Genomic DNA, 18627 nt, shown 5'->3' with positions numbered 1-18627 from the left:
TTCATCCAAGCTATCAGCTCATCGTCTTTAAAGTAAAGAGTTTCAATTTTAATTAAAAATGAATTGCTTGTTGGGCTGCCTAAGAATCTTGAGTGTCGGAAGTTTAGTTTCCCAGAGTGTTCAACAAATTATATATACATACCGTAAAAGCTCTATTTAAAAGCCACCTTTATTTGACTGCCACCTCTAATAAAACGCCACTATAAAGGGTTTGAAAATTGCAGCGCCATCCTTTGAATGCCACCTCTATTTGCCCGTCACTTTGACATGCTTTGATTTTTACGAAACTATATTAGAAAGTGATCAGTAGGAAAATGTCCACAATAGTATAATAATGACTCGATTACATCAATAATAATAAATTCTTTCATTGTTGCTGTAGTAGTTCCCATGGTTTTAGTGACAGTGTCCCCGAGAAGATCAATCGTTACAATCATCAGAATTACCCTCTCATTTGAAGTCACTAAGGTTTAAATCCTATTAAGTGTTTTCAGATTCGTCCATAATGTGCTTTACAATCTTACTTTTAGAATTTTGATGATTGATGAGAATACTCTTCAAGAACACCTTATGATGTAATAGCAGCCATTCCGATGGCGTATTGTAACTTTAAAACGTTAAAAACACCTTTAAAATTTACAAACGTTATGTCCATTTTCTAACTCCAAATTTTAACAGTTTTTTTAAACTTTGAAAGCAGTACCATCAAAATAATTAGTATTTGTAGCCCGCTAATATTTTATAATCAAAGTAGTTCCTTGTTTAACTCGGTCTGATATTTTGACATATATGAGAAACGGTTTAGTAAAAATGCTGAGGCCAATGGCATTAATGTCAATCTGCCCAAAGGAGAGTGCAAAGAATAGGCAACATTAGCATCGCTTCACCCATAAAAGGGTTAAATTTATCTTTCCATAATTCTGATAAGCTTGTCGAAAAATGCACCGCCACCCTTTATTTAAACGTCACCGTCAACAACACACCACTCTAAGGGAGTGGTTGAAATATAGAGCACCATGGCGTTCAAATACAGATTTAGTGATATACATGTATATATATGTAATATTTGTTATATATATGTATAAATAACTAGCGTGTGGGAATAGATTCACAGTACTTACTGTTTTTTAGCTTGATGTTTTTTCTGTGTTCACCACAGTTCTGTTTCGTGCTTTTGCATATTTACCCTGAAAAGTGCAAAAGTATGAAACAGAACTGTAGTGACTCCAGAAGGAAACATCAAGAAAAGAACATCAAACTGAATGTGATAAGTACAGTTAACCTATTCCAACACTAGTTACGCATACATAAATATACACATATAAAGTGATGTTTTGTGTGTGCCAGTAAGATACAGTTGGTTAGGTGTTGTTTTGTGTGAGTGAGTGAGATACAGTTGGTGAGATGATGTTTTTTATTGTAACCCAGAGATAGCAAAGTTACCAAAATAAGATCACTCAAGAACACTCACCAAAATAAGATAGTACCCACCTTGTATAAGGGTATTATTTCAGTTTGGGAAATGCCAATCCTTTAGCATGACTCTAATCCTTTAGCATGGCTGTAATCCTTTAGCTATGTGACACCCACATACATATACAGATACATATACATAGAGGTATGTCATTTGTTTAGTCGAGGGGACTAACTCTTTTTTTAACCTTTTCTGTTCATCTCTTCCCTTTATCGTATTCTTTTTAGTCGCATGTTTCATCCCACTCATTCATTCTGCCGGGGTTTTTCATTTATCTAGGGCCTATACTTTTGAGGTCATTCACTCGTACCAGTGACAGCTTTAGCGGCAGTTTCTTTATCAGTATAAAAGGCAATACTTTTTGATACACATGAGTTGCTGAGATGTACTTTCAGAGCTTATATTTGCATTAGGTATTTTTCTCTCCAAACGAATTCCTGGCGGTTGTCTGTTTATTAGACATAGATGTATCATTTAAATTTGCAATTACTCAAACACATTATCGTAGAGTTACCATGAGTTTTTGCTTTATTATTTCATTCAGAGTGTTGTGAATAACTTTGAATTTTGACCGGTAGGACTACGTGGCTGAGCAAAAGGTCTCAAAGCTCATAAGTTGAAAACTGCCTAATTTTCCTCGTCGACTTGAGGTGCTAAATTAAAAAGGTAGTAGAGGTTCTCATAAGCTGCATATTACAAATGTCAGCCTATTTGGTTATACCATTTTCTTTACATTTAATCGCGTATTATGCTCTACTCTATGCCTAGCAGTTTCCTTTTTTAAGCAGTAGCCTTTATTCTATACATCAAAGATGTTGTTGTAATTTTTTTTAAACTGTTATTGTTGACACAGATCTTAATATATTTGTATTAACTAAAATTCATTCTAATGAACTCCATGTACATATGTGTGTGTATGTGTGTATATATGCCTGATGAGAGCAGATCTATATCTACTTTAAACGAACTTTCAGGGATTGACTAACCGCCAAGTGCTTTTTATATTATATCTATTAATCTCCGTGTCCGTCTGTCCAGTTATGGCGATAGTGTTTTAGTGACGAAAAACCTGCTTTGCAGAGGACTATGTGTTCAACTGAGCATTGCTATCAGTAATGGTGTAGATATTCATTATATCCGCTAAAATACGCATAAAGACATTGCATCACACGTAATGATTACCAGCTTTCCTCACGAGGAGAATGCCCAGCGTTGCATGGGTAATAAAAATAGCTTGCGGGTAATGTAGTAGGTAAGGTAATGTAATGTTTATAAGCTGTTTTTATTACCCCTGCAGCGCAGGGCTTTCATCTAGTTATAGCATACTTCACTCGGCACATGGAGAATTAAGTGCTCTTTATTATTCTTTATGAAACTAATGTTTCTAACAATAATATATAAATATACATAAAAAATTGTTTTTGTATATCCATTATCGTACAATGTACTACATATATATTATATAATATAGATATTGCATAAAATATATTATTTGAAAATAATAATCTGAAGGATAATTTCTTATATTAAGCTATTACAGAGTGCTCAACACTGAAGGTAGAGCTAAAACTATAATTAGTGTAAAGAATAGTATGTACTTAGCTTTCAGCTGCTGTCAGTTTTCAATATGTATCATATCGTCTCATCAGGCTGAACTCGATTCTCTCAACAGGGCGAAAGTTTTTTAATCACATGAATGCGTTGTAAGAGACCCTATTGTGAGCTCAAGGCTCGCTGTAGCATCAAAAATACAATTTTCCAAGCTTAAATAACTTGAATGATTTATATTGCCGAGAGCAATTAGCATACATTATTGTGTAATGCAAGCAACCATCTTTTGACAGATGGTAGGAGGTAGGAGGGTGCATAGCGGACCAAAGGAGCGGACATCTACCCACTGTTCGCAGGTGTCAGGCTTGGTCAGACGCGACTCTTCTGGTCCATTGGAAGAACGAGGGGAAGGAGATGGTCAAGTTTCCCAGTCAAGAGAAATCACCAGTGCTGGTAATGATCATTTATTCCAACCATCTTTTCTTTAAAACCTGGTCAAATATAAGGCTAAAAGTTTGCTGGAAAGTGTTACTGTCAAAACTTCCGACCTTCGCGATGTCCGAATCTTTCAACCTAGGATGTAAAACTTGAGCAAATATTTAAATCTTTTTCAAGGTCATTTTTAACATACATGATCGATCTTTGAAGTTTTGCGACATGTTGCAGTTTCAAAAGTAAAAAGGTCATTGATAAATTAAAAGTAAAACGTTAGCAGTTGTCAAAACAATGAAAAAGCAAATTTAAATTTTAGCTATATGAACATATGAAGAAAATTGCTGGACAAATTAACTACATATGTACATGTAGATGCTTGGATGACCTTGGCATTTTTAGGACTACCTGCTAATGTGATGCTATAAGGCACATAAAATGCTTTCAGGCATATAAAAAGTTATATAGCAAGCGTTGATCTTTTCTTAAATTACCGGTATATTTTTATATATTATTTTGTAGTTGTTTTTTGATATAATTCGTCTGATACATTTTACTCACATTTGTGGATCGATTTTTATAACCTAGATTATACTTGGTATTGCTGATGTAAATATGTGGCCCATTTTCGGTAGCAGATGCTAATCTAGCCTCTGTACTAACAGGAGAGAGAAGCAAGCTGAAAGGTGTTGATCACATTGATTCAGATGTTCAGTCTCTCGTGGACATACTGAAGACACCAGATGTCACTGAGGCAGTAATTTGTTCTACCTGCAGTAAAATCTATGAGAAACTGGATTCAGGTCGGTTTCTAAATTTGCTATCAATACTATATATCTATTGCTATTAATAGATATATCCTACTTTATATATCTATTGTTATCAATAGATATATCCTATATTATATGGATACATCTTTTGTGAAACTTGTTGTACAATTCATAAAGTTATCCATCGATATTTCTTGCAGGAAGCTTTTATATATAGTCAGTATGTGCATAATTAACTCTACCAAATTAATTTCTTTATCAGCACTTAGTTACATATTTGGCAAAAACCTAATATTTGATAAGGTCACATATAAACCGTCATAACTTTTGAACCACTTGGTTTATAAAAATATTTTGATACCAATTTAATCATCATAAAATTTTACATCAGTTGATGCCGTGAAAAGTACCACAAATGTGTTGCAGAATGAGAATGGACACTTTTTCAGCCATTTTCGAAAAAACCGTGAGCTTGCTAAGTCGGACGATTTATCAATATTATTACAGTTTACGGCATGATTGTTACTAATAAAATATGAATAATAATTATCAGTATTAGTTTTGTTCATTTAAAATCACCCAAAGTCCACAGATCTAAAATTAGTAAAATAGTGTAGCCATATTGCATCGAGCACGACTGGTCATCGCTAACAATGAATTGCTATAAAAAATTAGGTTTTTGCATGCAAAGCGAAACAACACTCAAGATGAGTTGTTATCATGTTTTTTATTGGCAAAGCAAAACTACACTCAGGATGAGTTGTTACCATGTTTTTTATTGCATGCAAACAATTGTTTTCTTTCGTTTAAGTACAGATACGATAGGTTAATTTACGTATTAACTATTCACTAATCAGAAATGATTTGTACGAAGCCTATTAAAGCCCCGTCATGAGGCTCTTGGCCATATGAGAACACGTTGCTGAGCCCTGCTCGGCAAAGCTTTTTCATATGGCAACATTTTCTCGCTGCTCATAAACTCACGATTTAATGCAGTTGTAGGTTTAATGCAGTTGTAAGGTGACCGAGTCAAATAATGGCTACGTTATTGCCTATGAATCTGATGCCTCGGGTTCGATTTCGTTCGAGGTTGTCTTTTTTCCTAATGCTCTTTATTGAATAGTTGAACAATCTTTTTGTTTGTCTCGGCCTGCGGCCTATCTGCAGACGGTTTAAATGTTAAACTCAGTCTACGGTTATATGACTAGGATGTATCAAATGGCTGAGTGACTCTACGGTGTATATTTCAGCTCACCTCCTTGGATGTGCATCTACTAAACGCAGCCATATTCTCAAGGCTGTTGTTGGTTTACTGCGAGAAAGATCTAATGCCCGGGTGCTGCTCTCACTTGCATCTCTTGCACTCGCTGTACGTTACACTCTTCTACTTCTTTATCAACTTATTTGACTACGAGTTGGCTGATAGAATGGCTGCCAGTGAACTATTAAATAAATTACTGAATTATTAGATTCAATAAGTACAACAACAATGAGAGAGTTCAACAAACAATGTACAGTATATATACACTATATATACTGTATATGTGTACAGTTAATGTGTACAGTATATATACACTAAATATACAGTATATGTGTACAGTATTTAGCCACTATATATACATTATATGTTTACATTATATATACACTATATATACAGTATATGTGTACAGTATATATACAGTATATATATACAGTATCTGTGTACAGTATATATATACAGTATTTGTGTACAGTATATATATACAGTATCTATGTACAGTATATATATACAGTATATGTGTACAGTATATATACAGTATATGTATAGGTAAGATTGCTGGTAGGCAAAGTTTAGAGCTGAAGATGTTCTGTATTCGAAATCTCAGCAAATTGTAACATTTAGTACTTGATATATATATATATATTACAGTAAGGATTAAATTATATATAGATATACATGTAGATATATATATATGTAGATATCTATATATATATGTAGATATCTATATACATACATGTATATATATATATAAATATATATATATATATAATTATTAAATGTTACAATTTTCTGAGCTTTCAAATACAAAAAATCTTCAGCTCTAAATTTCACCTACCAACAAAGCATATTGAGAGAAAATTAATGATGTTATAGAACACAGATCTAGTTTTTTTAATGTTATTTGAGCCATTATATGTATATATATATATATATATCTATGTATAATGGCTGCAAATATATATATCATAAATGCTGTATATGTATTTATTTAATATATATTTATCTTATATATCATTAATAACGCTAGTTTCATATAGACTAATAAAGAAAAAGCACTCAATACGCTATATGAATTAGTGCAGAGTGAATTATAGTAAAATATGAAGAGTCCTTAGCTGTTAGTCAATTCAATACAAATTTGTTTCAAGCAGACATAGATCTACACTCATAAGTTGGTAACTTCAGAAAGTTACCAAGGTAACTTCAGAAAGTTACCAAGCTCAGAAATTTTTATGAAGTGTTTTTAAGTGAATACTGATTTGGGATTGACAAACTAACTTGACCCTCATCTATATATGGTAGTAGGTGAATGAAGTACTATATATGTACTAGATGCATACATGAGCATCACTATTCAAGCATTATATTATATTCAATATGTTCTAACATTCAACATAGTTAGTTCATAAGTCTAATGTTTAGATAATTATTTCTTGCTTTATCTAACGAGTTTTCTATTCCAGCGAATGAGACTTTGCAAAAAATGTTTTTCATTTGTTTTGCTAGTAGTTTTTACACATAATGTACGTTGTGAGTAAATGTTGACATTCACTCATGCTGTACAGGTACGAGTCAGTGGAAAGCATCTGACAGCTGTCTGTAAAATAATATTCAAAGTCAGTAAACAGGGAAACAATGATCAGCTCTTTATATCAACAAATGTTTTGGGTGAGTATCAGTCCCCTGTATGTTTAGGATTAGATATGATCATTCCCTTGTATGTTTAGGATTAGGCATGACCAGTTCCTTGTTATATTGTGGTTTGAGGCGATACGTAAGACATTGTGATTAAACGGTGCAGTTGTTTACTTATGTATGCAGTAAGTTTGGTTAAATATAAAATTACTCATGTGTCCTTTAAGGGTAGATTGACTGTAGGTGATCTGGCGATACAATTTGTGTTGCAAAAACGCATCTGTACACTGGTGGTACATCATGCGCAATAAGTGTGGCTATGGTGTGGGCCAATGGAAATAAAAAATCACCATATGGACTATCGTCTTTTTGGCAATTTGCTATGAATCAAAATATTTGCAAGTTAACAGGGTTGTGCGAATAATCAAGAAGAAATGTGCAATCGTTGAAAAATAATTATAACCTACTGTTAGTCGATAGGTCGCTATATAGCTTTGCCTCAACCAAGCTGTTACCGTCACTACTGATGATGCGAGACATAATTTACAGCTTATATATATGTAAACTATTCTTGTGGCGGTTGTTTTAAAACTACTTTGCTGCTCATGAATAGTCTCTTATCATCTAACCATAGCGTGTAGTGCTTATTATGAATGTCAAGGACTGTTCCCTGGAATCATGCTAGAATGGTAAAGTACAACAACAGGCGAGTCTCAGTTCACGATGAGCGCCTTTCAAAGCAAAATTGACCGGAAACCTGTGGACATAGGCATACTAGCCATACGCCTGTCATATGATAAAACTATGAATGTTTATGTTGGTCAAACTCGCTAACTTCATGTGACCCATGCCAATCCTGAAGGAATCTGTGTAGGTGCAGTTACAGCCAAACCTCTACTTACAAAGTTAATCTATTCTGGTATTTTATTTGTATGTCAAATCAAATATACAAGTACAATGCATTTTGTGAAACTTTTTCCATGACTCAATGTTTTTGGTTCAAGTTGCAAGTCTCTGCTCATTTTTTATTAGTAGGTACGCAACTATAAGGACAAACATACAAATGTGCTTACTTTTTATACCGGATATGATAAAGAATCTAGAGACATAAGTGCTTCTCATATTAGACCATTAAATTTGTGTGCATGTCACAACTTAATATTAGGCAATTGTTTTTAATTTCGCGATAAATTTCACCAATTTCATTACAAAATAAACCGTCAAACATTTGCCATATGTTATCTCTATATTTACTGAACTTTACAGAGCTCTTGTATGATACAATGACAAGCATAGAGTATGAACATAACCGTGAAGCTCTCCTCTACTGCTGCGGGGTCATAAAGAATCTTGCAGGAAATCCGAGTCTTTCCGAGACTCTATCCAGAAAATACACTTTGTATACCCTGGCAACCATCCTAGCCAAAGTGAACAAACTAGTAAGTGGGGATAAACACTCAACAAAGGAAGTTCCTCAGTCTAGGTAGCTCATTACACGCTCTAGTGTTTTTAAGCATAGCTTTTATTTCCTCTTGCGAACCCTAACTTCTCGTTGCTGTGCTGGGTGCAATAAAGAAATTACTGAATGATAGTTGCTTGTGATTCGCCAATTGCTATGGATGTGAGCCACTAGTTGTTAAGGGGGAGAGTTGGTAGTTGTTTTGGGTGTGAGTCGGTAGCTGTTTTGGGTGTGAGTCGGTAGTTGTTCTGGGTGTGAGTTGGTAGTTGTTTTGGGTGTGAGTTGGTAGTTGTTTTGGGTGTGAGTCGGTAGTTGTTTTGGGTGTGAGTCACTAATTTTTATGGATGTGAGTTATTAGTTATGGGTGTGATTCACTAGTCGTTATGGGTGTGAGTTGCTATTTACTATAGATTTGAATTGGTAATAGCTCTGAGTAGACTTGATGTGCCCAACAATCACGTTCCTATGTACCCCATAAATGCTGTCATGTTTATTAGACCTATTCATATTAAGTGCAGCTCTATTCAGAAAATATTTGCGTATATATATATATATATATTGATGTCACTAGTTTTGTGCCGTAATGTGATAGTTTCTTAATTATTAGTGAGCATTAGACTGGAAATGCAGTTATGTTTGTTAGTCATGCGCCTATTGGAAGGCTTTGATGTACGATTCATTGTTTCTGGCTAATAGGACTGTGTGCCCAAGTTTACTTACCATATTTCAATGTAGAATCAAACCTCTACATTCATTTCATTACAAAGTTAGTTTATTTCAACATTTTCTTTGTATATCTAGAGTTGATCCTAAGTAGAGATTTCACTGCACGTATTCCTCTGGATCAGTGGTTCTTAACCTTGTTGGACATACTGAACCCCCACTAGTTTCATATGCGCTTTCACCAAACCCTTCTATATATTAAAAAGTAAAATATGATTCTTTTTCTAATTCGAGACAGGTATATGTTTTACTGGTGCTCAAAGTGAACTGTGTATTAACATCCCTGTGTTCAAAGAACAAGCCAATACAATGCATGAACTTGGAAACAAATTACATATCTTTTCATAAAGAAATGACCTTGCAAATCAGTGTGACTTTTGCTGTTGCCTATGAGAGACCTCCACTGAATCTCTGAGACTCACTCATCAAACCCAAAGGGCTAGTTCGAACCCATGTTAAGAATCACTGTTCTAGAATGATCTAGTCTTTTCTTCAGGTACTTGACTCAAGCAACGGCGATGAGAAGCTAACGCAAGTGTTGAACCAGCTGACATCAGCGCTGAGGAAGTTCGCTTCTCAGACAGTCTTTGTTAGTCAGTTTGTCTCTCATTCCATCATAGATGAGCTTTGTGTTACAAGCGTTGCGTGCTCCTCCGATTACGAGCTCATGCTGAATATATGCAGCACTCTAGGGTTGGTAACTCTATTATCATATGTATTATATACATAGCACCCTAGGGTTGGTAACTTAATTCTCATTTGTATTATATATGTAGCACTCTAGGGTTGAATTTAGCCGAGATTTTGCAAGACACGTGCAACAAATTTTCTAAGCACGAGCAGACAATTGCTGTTGCTGAATTTCATCACTTTAGTTCTACCTATTTGAGTAGCAGGCATGTCGAAGTTATTTTGTTCAGGCCAGCTGATGAGAGGATTGATGATTGCAAAAATTTCTTGTCCTATACTTGTATTAGTTGCTTAAACTAGACAAGCGATGAATCAAATCAGTTGCAAGGGTATAATTGAATAATGTTGCCTTTTCTCTAAACACAATAGATAGTTGATCTTAGAGAGGATTTTCAATGTTGTTGTATTGACATGCTTGTAAAACAGAAGTCTAGCTAATGGAATACTTTTGATGAGGTTAGTACTATAATAGCAGTCCTACTGACTAGTTATAGTCAACTAATTGTAGAGTTATTTCATTATTGTGGGAGTCATCATCACTGCATTGGAGACAACTTCTAATATTGTGGGCATTTTTACTAAAGCCATCATCACTATGTAGGGGACAAATTGTCTTCTAGTATGGTGGGCCTTGTTAATAAAGTCATCATTACTACATAGGAGACAACTTGGCTTCTGGTATGACGGATGTTTCTCCTAAAGTCATCACTACTACGAAGGAGACAACTTGTCTCTGGATATGGTGGTCATTTTTCCTAAACCATCATTACTACGTAGGAGACAACTTGTCTTTTAATATGGTGGTCATTTTACTAAAGCCATCATTACTACATGGGAGACACTTTATTTCTAATATGGTGGGTATTTTTACTAAAGCCATCGTTTGTACGTAGGAGACTGCTCATCTCTTCATGATGTGGGCGGTTTATCCTTAAGCCATCATTACGACATAGGAAGCTATTTGTCTCCCGGTAGGGTAGGCGTCATTCTCATAGCCCGCAAACATTGAATCTTTTTCCAAGGGGCAGCAAACTGGGCAGTTTTGTGTTAAAGCTTTTGTATGCTATAGATTCTAGATGGCATGTATCAATTATCTTCCTATGTTCCCTTGGTTGCAGGAAGTTGACAGATCACACGCCCCTTTGCTGTACGGCTCTCAGTAAACACCCTTCCTGCTACAGATCACTTCTCAAGCTCCTTACTATCTACACACATAAGAAGGTGTGTATCATTGTCATGCATGTTCATAGCTGCTAGTATGACACGGTGGAGTGTCTTTATAGCTGACGTTGAGTTATGATTTCATCTGTACTGAGATACTAACTTGCTTTCAGTCATTAGTGATAGGAAATGCATCTGACTACAAAAAGGATTTTATATCGGGAAGAAAACGACATAAAAAAAAATTTTTGTATCAGTATTTCATGTTGTGCCAAATGATCTGTACATTGGAATTGTTTGCTCTTTGTTTATAATGTTTGCTTGATTGGCTATATGTGTGCCTGGACTTTTTCTAATATAGGAGAGGTGTCTCTAAATCACACCATAAAAGTTGCTATATTGTATATCACTAAGGAGCCTCAATGTGAATTCTTCAATTGACTAAACCTAGTTTATTCAGTTACAATTGATAATGTTTTTGTAGCCCAGCTAGTCAAGAGGTGAGAGGTGCAGGTTCAATTTCCATGCTGGTCACATTTTTTTATGATATGAGCTGTGTGATTTTAATATATTTAAAGATTTGACTTGTCAAACTGCAGTTTCTATTGTCTAAATGTACGGACGTCTATGTGTGGCATCTTGCGAGTCTAAGTACAGTCAAACCGCAGCATATGAAGTTCATTTCCTCTGGGATCGGTTTCATAGGTGCAATTTGTCATCTGTTTGAAAAAAACATTCTTATGAGAATGCACTATATATTCCTATAATTGGTGGTATTTTCTAAAGACTTATGATACCTCTTTAATAAATTTACATAGAATTAAGTCAAATGCATCATATAAAACTACAGTCGTCTTCGGGCTACAACGATTTCGACTTACGTTGTTTCGAGGTTACGAATGCGCCCCAAGAAAATATCATTTTCTCGTGGCGCGTTCAAAACAAAAGTATGTTAATTAATATTTAACATGGTTTTGTTCTGTGCATTTTATGACAGGTGGGAACTAATATCCAGGGTGCGGGAAATAAATACGCTTGGTTGTGCTTGTGGTGGAAGAGGACAGCGTCAGTGTGTCACTCAGTTTTAGTGTTACACTATTTTGGTTGTGTTTACCGGTTCTCATTCCGTCGCCTGTTTGAGGTTGTTCTTTTTTTTTGTCCTTCATTTTGATGTTAAAGCACAATGCAGATATTTTTAATGGTATCAGAGAAAAGAAAGGCCATTACCATAGAGATGAAACTAGATAATACCAGGAGTATAGAGTAATTCGTTAAGGTTGTTCTGACATACACTGAAATTTGAGTTACACCACGTCTTAGAAACAGATCAACGATGTAATTGAAGACCCCCTGCATGTGAAAGATTACATTTTACGTAAAAATCTAAATTAACAAAATAAATATCAGTAAAAAGGAGTTTTTATTATTTCTTTGCCATAGAGACACTAAAAGGAAATGTAGACTGTGTGATGCGTAGGTTCAGAAGGGAGGTAAACATGCCCCAACTAAAACTAGGTTATGTTAAACCATTTTAGCTTTAAGTATTTTCTATTATTTGTGTCTTTTTGTGCTTCGTTTTTAATTTTAATAGGTTCTTCACATTCACTGCGATACTGCAATGCTTAAAAAAACTTTGTATGTCACATTTTGGATATTACTTCAAGTGCAGCATTAAATATTTGCTCGAATTTTAAATGGTCTTTTAAAAAAACCACAAGTTGAGGTGATCTTAAAGGTTGACTTGCAACAAAATTCACATTACAGTTATTTGATATGAGAAGATTCACCATGTCTTACTCTGTTGTGTTGTAGGTGCAAAATATGTGGAAAGGTGATTACAAGCTCTTAAAAGCTCAAAAACGAACAGAAAATCGCAGCCACACAAGACCGCTGTAGTTTGGATTCTCTTTCCAAAACGGCTCAAATGTGACATAGTTGTGAGAGATAGTTTCTGTTTACACTTTCATGCAACCTTATTCGTCGAAATATTTTCACAAATATACTTCACGCATTCAATAAAACCATGTCTATTGATCTTACGCGTCTGTTTTATCGTCATCGTAATGCTGTCACTTTTAGCAGTGATATCCTATAACTTACCGTAAAAATTCGTTTAATTTTTTAGCGTTAGTTTGAAGGAGTATATATCATTGTCTGATAATCATGACGAGCCTGTTGGTCACTTGTGATAATCGAAGAGTGCTGCAGAATTTATTTGCGAAGTATAGGGTCACATGATCAGATTACGACTCACCGATTAGACCAAACTGAAACAAAACTGTAAAGTAGCGAGCATCTATATTTGATACGGGGTCTTCGGTAAAACCCGAAGTGTTTGTCATAAACTAGTGCTACGATAAGTTTTATATTGAACTTTTTATTGGCCTTTCAATTCACGTGAGAACATCACGTGACAAATAAAGAGATTCCAATCTACGGCGGCTTTCGTTTTTGAGATTTTAAGAGCTTGTAATCACATTTCCACATATTTGGCACCTACAACACAACAGAGTAAGACATGGTGAATCTTTTGATACCAAATAACTGTAGTGTGAATTTTATTGCAAGTTAACCTCTAAGGAAAGGCTTTACTGTTATAACTGCGCTGGAGATGGTTTTTCAACAGTTAAATCTCGAAGGAGTCCATATTATAAGTAGTAACTTGTTGGTTCATTAAATGAATCTGCATTTTTTGTGCTTCCCATATCAAAGTTTGACAGTAATTAAGGAATGTCTGTCCTAGTCTTATATTTGCCAATAAAGTTACTTTTTTCATGCCTTTTCAACTCTTTTCACCCTATTGATAACTTTCCAAAAAGCACAAAAGATGTGTTCGTCACTAACAGCATTATTCAATGAGCGCAGATGTCAGACATGTGTTGATGCCATCAGTGCCACGAATTGGCTCGTATAAACCAATTCCGACGGTGGTTTTTCATTCATCAATATGTCGTATTTTAATCAACGTTTCTCTGCTCTAAAGACCATTCTAACTTGTTTTGTTTGTGGCTTTAGGATTTGGTGCTGAGGATAGCCTTTGTGCTCGGAAATCTTGCTGACCAGGATGAGGAGTGCAGACTAGCTCTCTTCAATGAGAAGGATTCTATACTAACTCTGATGAATGTGTTTGAGCACTACATGCAGCTGAGCCTCAAGGTCAGTGTCATCAGTTAAGGCGCTGTTTTGTACCGCAAGCAGCCACCAGTTCACATGTAGACTTCGTTACACCTTGCTATTGTTTTATTGGATTCCCTGGACAGCCACCACAATTTAAAGCTCTCGTTGTGCAATTGGTTTAGACAAAAAGAAATGTTTTGCACCAAAAAGTTAATCGTTAACCGAAAATTTACTTGCATTTCATGATGAGCTGTATGCACAAATCTTTGAACATTTTTTGGACTAATGATCATACTATAGAAAATACTTTTTTAAGAAGATATACTTTTTTAATCTAACACGCTAACAAATATAATAAATGGAGTTTTTCTACCCATCAGATATAAATATCTAATGAATTATAATCTTATTGAATTACTGTTATTTTTACCTGAGCAACAGAGCAATGTAGTAAATAATACATGTTGTACTTCTCAAATTTCTAAAATTCCTCTAGGCACATGTTTTTGTTGTTATGAACCCATTGCTTGCTTAGCTAGCTGTATTTCCAAAAGCTAGTTATAAGTACGGCATCAAATTTGTAATTGTTTGAAATCGCTATAAATTCGTAACATGAAAAATGTTATAAAATTAAGCAAAATTTGCTTCCAATTTTAAAGAAAAATGTTTGCCATTTTGTTTAACTCTTTTAGGGCTGATGGCTGTTTATTGTAACAAAATTAAAGGTTTATAGTAGGATAGTTGATAACTCACCTTCTCAAGGTCATGGAGCTAAAGACAAGGTACTACACAGCAGATGCTGTTGAATGTAAAACCTGTTACACAGTGGAACCTCGGTTCTCGAACGCTTGGGTTCTCGACCAAAAAAATTGAGATTTGTTCGTTTCGGATCTCGAACATAAATTTGGTTCTCGATCAAACCAGAACATGCGCATTAGAATTAAACATTCAGAGCAGCTCCGGAAACAGCATGGAAACATTCGTTAACAGAGGGAGAAGCAAATTGTGCCTCATAAATTCTTTACAAAAGGGAAGGAATCATCTGGGACGACGTTCCTCTACCGAACAGATTTGCTAGAGAGGCAACTCCTCCAGTCGAGTTCTCCTAAATTGTTTTGGAGGAGGATTCTCCTTTAAAGATGTGAAGTAAACATATTATTGCTGTTTATATTTCTTTTTTCAAATGATTTTTGATGTAACTGATCTGTTGTATTTTTCGCTGTTTCGTTATCAATTTCTGCAATTTTTGATATTGTATCTTATTGTAGATTGTTTTCGATGTTTTAGAGCAAAACATACAAAATTTTTACTTTTTGTTTTTTGTTTTCATCATCATAGATGGAAAACCTTTTATTAAAAATAAACACGATCTATATTTTTTTATAGTATGCAGTATACAGTACAGTGTATGGTGTAAAATGTTAAAAAAATACTTTACTAAAGTTGTTATCTTGGCTTGGAACGGACTAAAATTCACATACATTAATTCTAATGGGAATAATTGTTTCGGATCTCGAACAACTTGGTTTTTGAACAACCTTCTGGAACGGTTTGAGAACCGAGGTTCCATTGTATTACGTTTCCGTAAGCTCTCTTTGTTGCAGAGCACTAGTAGTAATAGTCTGCATTGCTCACTGATCTTCACTACTGCCTATAGCTAATTGGTTAAAAGTGTTTTTATAAGGAATACATACCGGATAGGAATTAGGATGTCTCTCTCTACATTTTCCCAAAATCTGTACTTTGCTGGTATACCTTAGAGTGGTCGTAGCCATCATGAAAGTTTAAAATTTGAATTTGCTTCATCTAAATGGACGTATCTACGAACATGTTGCACGAAACTCTGAAATGATTATTTTGGAGTCGGTAAGTGCCAATCTTTCCAAACGCTGCCAAATTTCAACTCTTTCAATGGGGCTAAAATACTCTACCTATTCAATAGAATCTATTGCTTACTTTGTCATAAATATTATCTGATATACAGGACACTAGCGAGGTCGGTTCAGGGAGCAGGAAGTCATTAAATGATGTTCTGACGAGGCTCATCAGGGTGATAGCAAATCTCTCTATAAGTGAGCATGTTGGCACTATGCTGGCAGATGACAGGCGGTGTGTGGAGTATCTTCTGCATATTCTTGGTGAGCCATTATACTGCTGCCTTTACTAGCTCGAACTATGGCTTCATTGCTGATAAGAAAGTGTTGGAAACAGGCTCTTGCAATTGTTAAATGTAACGTTTAGTCAAGTAGTAAAGTAACTCTAATGTTTCATGTATATACTCATATGTTGGAGTTATCCTCTCATCCCGGTCAAATGATCGAGATTATTGACCTCTGATTGGAGGGTTTTTATCATTTGAGCTTGGATGAAAATTGAAAGTTGAATTTGTTTTTATTAAACTTAAATCTGGAACCGCTTGTTATTGTGAAGGACTAGATTTTACATCAAGGAACGTTTTCATTTTCTAAGTTACTTAAACTAAATTTAGATTTGCTTCTCTTTGTCTGCCTTTTACATGAGGGTACACTCAAGTCCTGCTGACTGTACATTCGTGTCGCTGCCTCTGCCAGTTCATATAAGCCTATATCATGAAAAGTAAAAAATTTAGTTTTCAATTTTTTGTATTATCTCAAAATGAGAAATTCCAAATTTTTGTTTGTGTACAATTTGAAGCCCTTTATTAAAAATCGTAAAAAAAACATCAATTTGAACTGGTATTGAGCTGAGAATCGCTTAGAATTGTTAGAATGGTGTCATAACAAGGTACTATAATAGAGCATAATTAAATTATTAGAATCTCAACTTGATGAGAGAATCCTTCATTTCTATGAGTCTACAGTAACAGTAATAAAGAAGCTATCTTGTTAGATTGTTGAACAATTACTCCTGGAATGCATTGTTAACTTATGAGATAGGGGGAGATAACTTTAGGGGGAGATAACTCTATGGTGTAAACACCATATGGTGATATCACACCTAATTGTGATGATGGGGCCAAAACCTTTTTGGCATATTCATGCGTTACTGTTTGATTACCAAAGATTGTATCAGGTTATAGTGAATAGAGCACTGCACTGGCTATCAGCATTTGAGGTGTTACTGTACCACTTACTAGACTGATTATATCAGCACTTGAGGTGTTACTGTACCACTTGCTAGACTGATTGTAAAACTTCTAAACTTCTCAGTTAGGTATAGCTAGCATAGTTTACATTTCATCTCCACATTTCCATAAGATTACAAAGGCTGCTTGGAAAGTACCAGGCAGATCAAAGGGGAAGAAAAAGCACTCCGTGTTCATTAAGAAGCTACTGACACTATTTGATGAGTTTGTCACAACTACCATTAAATTCTTTATGTAGTTTATTATATTTAAAACTGATTTAAGTTAGAACCCGGACTATATAATTCACTTAAATACTACCCCTACCTTGACAACTGTAACTAAGGTAAAGGTACAATATACACTTCCGCATAACCTTTTTACTTAGCACAGCATCATTAATTTATTTTTATCTAGAATCTAGTTTTTACATTTAGAATTTTGCATAGTCTGAGAAAATAGTTGTTTATGTCAGGTTTAATTACTTGTAGTTTTTATTGAGGAGTTGTTGTAGATGTTTGGGCTGGGGAACAAATTCAGCAAATTGCAATGTATTCTTATGGAAATATTTACTGTATATGTTTCAAACTTGTCTGTGATGGTACATGCTGAGATATAATGCAACTAAAACATTCATTATGTTTTCGGAGCAATCGGAGTAATTTTAAAGGTTGGCTTGCAACAAAATTCACATTACAATTATTTGGTATCAAAAGATTCACCATGTCTTACTCTGTTGTGTTGTAGGTGCCAAACATGTGGATATGTGCTTACAAGCTCTTAAAAGCTCAAAAACGAAAAGCCGCCGTAGATTGGAATCTCTTTATTTCTCTGACATAGTCATGAAATTTATTTATTGTTTTGTCATGTGATGTTCTCATGTGAATAGAAAGGCCAATAAAAAGCTCTATATAAACTTATCGTAGTACTAGTTTATGACAAACATTTCAGGTTTTACCGAGGACCCCGTATCAAATATACATGTAGATGCTCGCTACGTTACAGTTTTGTTTCGGTTTGGTCTAATCAGCAAGTCATAATCTGATCATGTGACCCAATACTTTGCAAATAATTTTTGCAGCACTTTTCGATTATCACGGGTGACTAACAGGCTCGTCATGATTATCAGACAATGATATGTACTTCTTTGAGGTAAGGCTAAAGAATTAAATGTATTTTTATAGTAAGTTATAAGATATCACTGCTAAAAGTGACAGCATTACAATGATGATAAAACAGACGCGTAAGAAC

At 34.8% G+C, this 18627-nt stretch overlaps 1 protein-coding gene across 1 annotated transcript in view; it reads left to right on the top strand.

The window, feature by feature from the left end:
- Positions 1 to 18627, top strand: part of LOC137408624 (armadillo repeat-containing protein 2-like) — a 45029-nt gene that overhangs the window by 13970 nt on the left and 12432 nt on the right. Inside the window, exons 5-13 of the mRNA XM_068095215.1 lie at positions 3319 to 3478; positions 4123 to 4260; positions 5478 to 5596; positions 7054 to 7156; positions 8390 to 8562; positions 9802 to 9998; positions 11114 to 11216; positions 14172 to 14312; positions 16258 to 16411. Of these exons, the coding sequence (XP_067951316.1) occupies positions 3319 to 3478; positions 4123 to 4260; positions 5478 to 5596; positions 7054 to 7156; positions 8390 to 8562; positions 9802 to 9998; positions 11114 to 11216; positions 14172 to 14312; positions 16258 to 16411 (1288 nt within the window). The remainder of the gene's footprint in view (positions 1 to 3318; positions 3479 to 4122; positions 4261 to 5477; positions 5597 to 7053; positions 7157 to 8389; positions 8563 to 9801; positions 9999 to 11113; positions 11217 to 14171; positions 14313 to 16257; positions 16412 to 18627) is intronic.

Source organism: Watersipora subatra, chromosome 11 (assembly GCF_963576615.1).
Source record: "Watersipora subatra chromosome 11, tzWatSuba1.1, whole genome shotgun sequence".
Classification (NCBI taxonomy): Eukaryota; Metazoa; Bryozoa; class Gymnolaemata; order Cheilostomatida; family Watersiporidae; genus Watersipora; species Watersipora subatra.
This window is presented reverse-complemented; position numbering and strand designations above follow the sequence as displayed.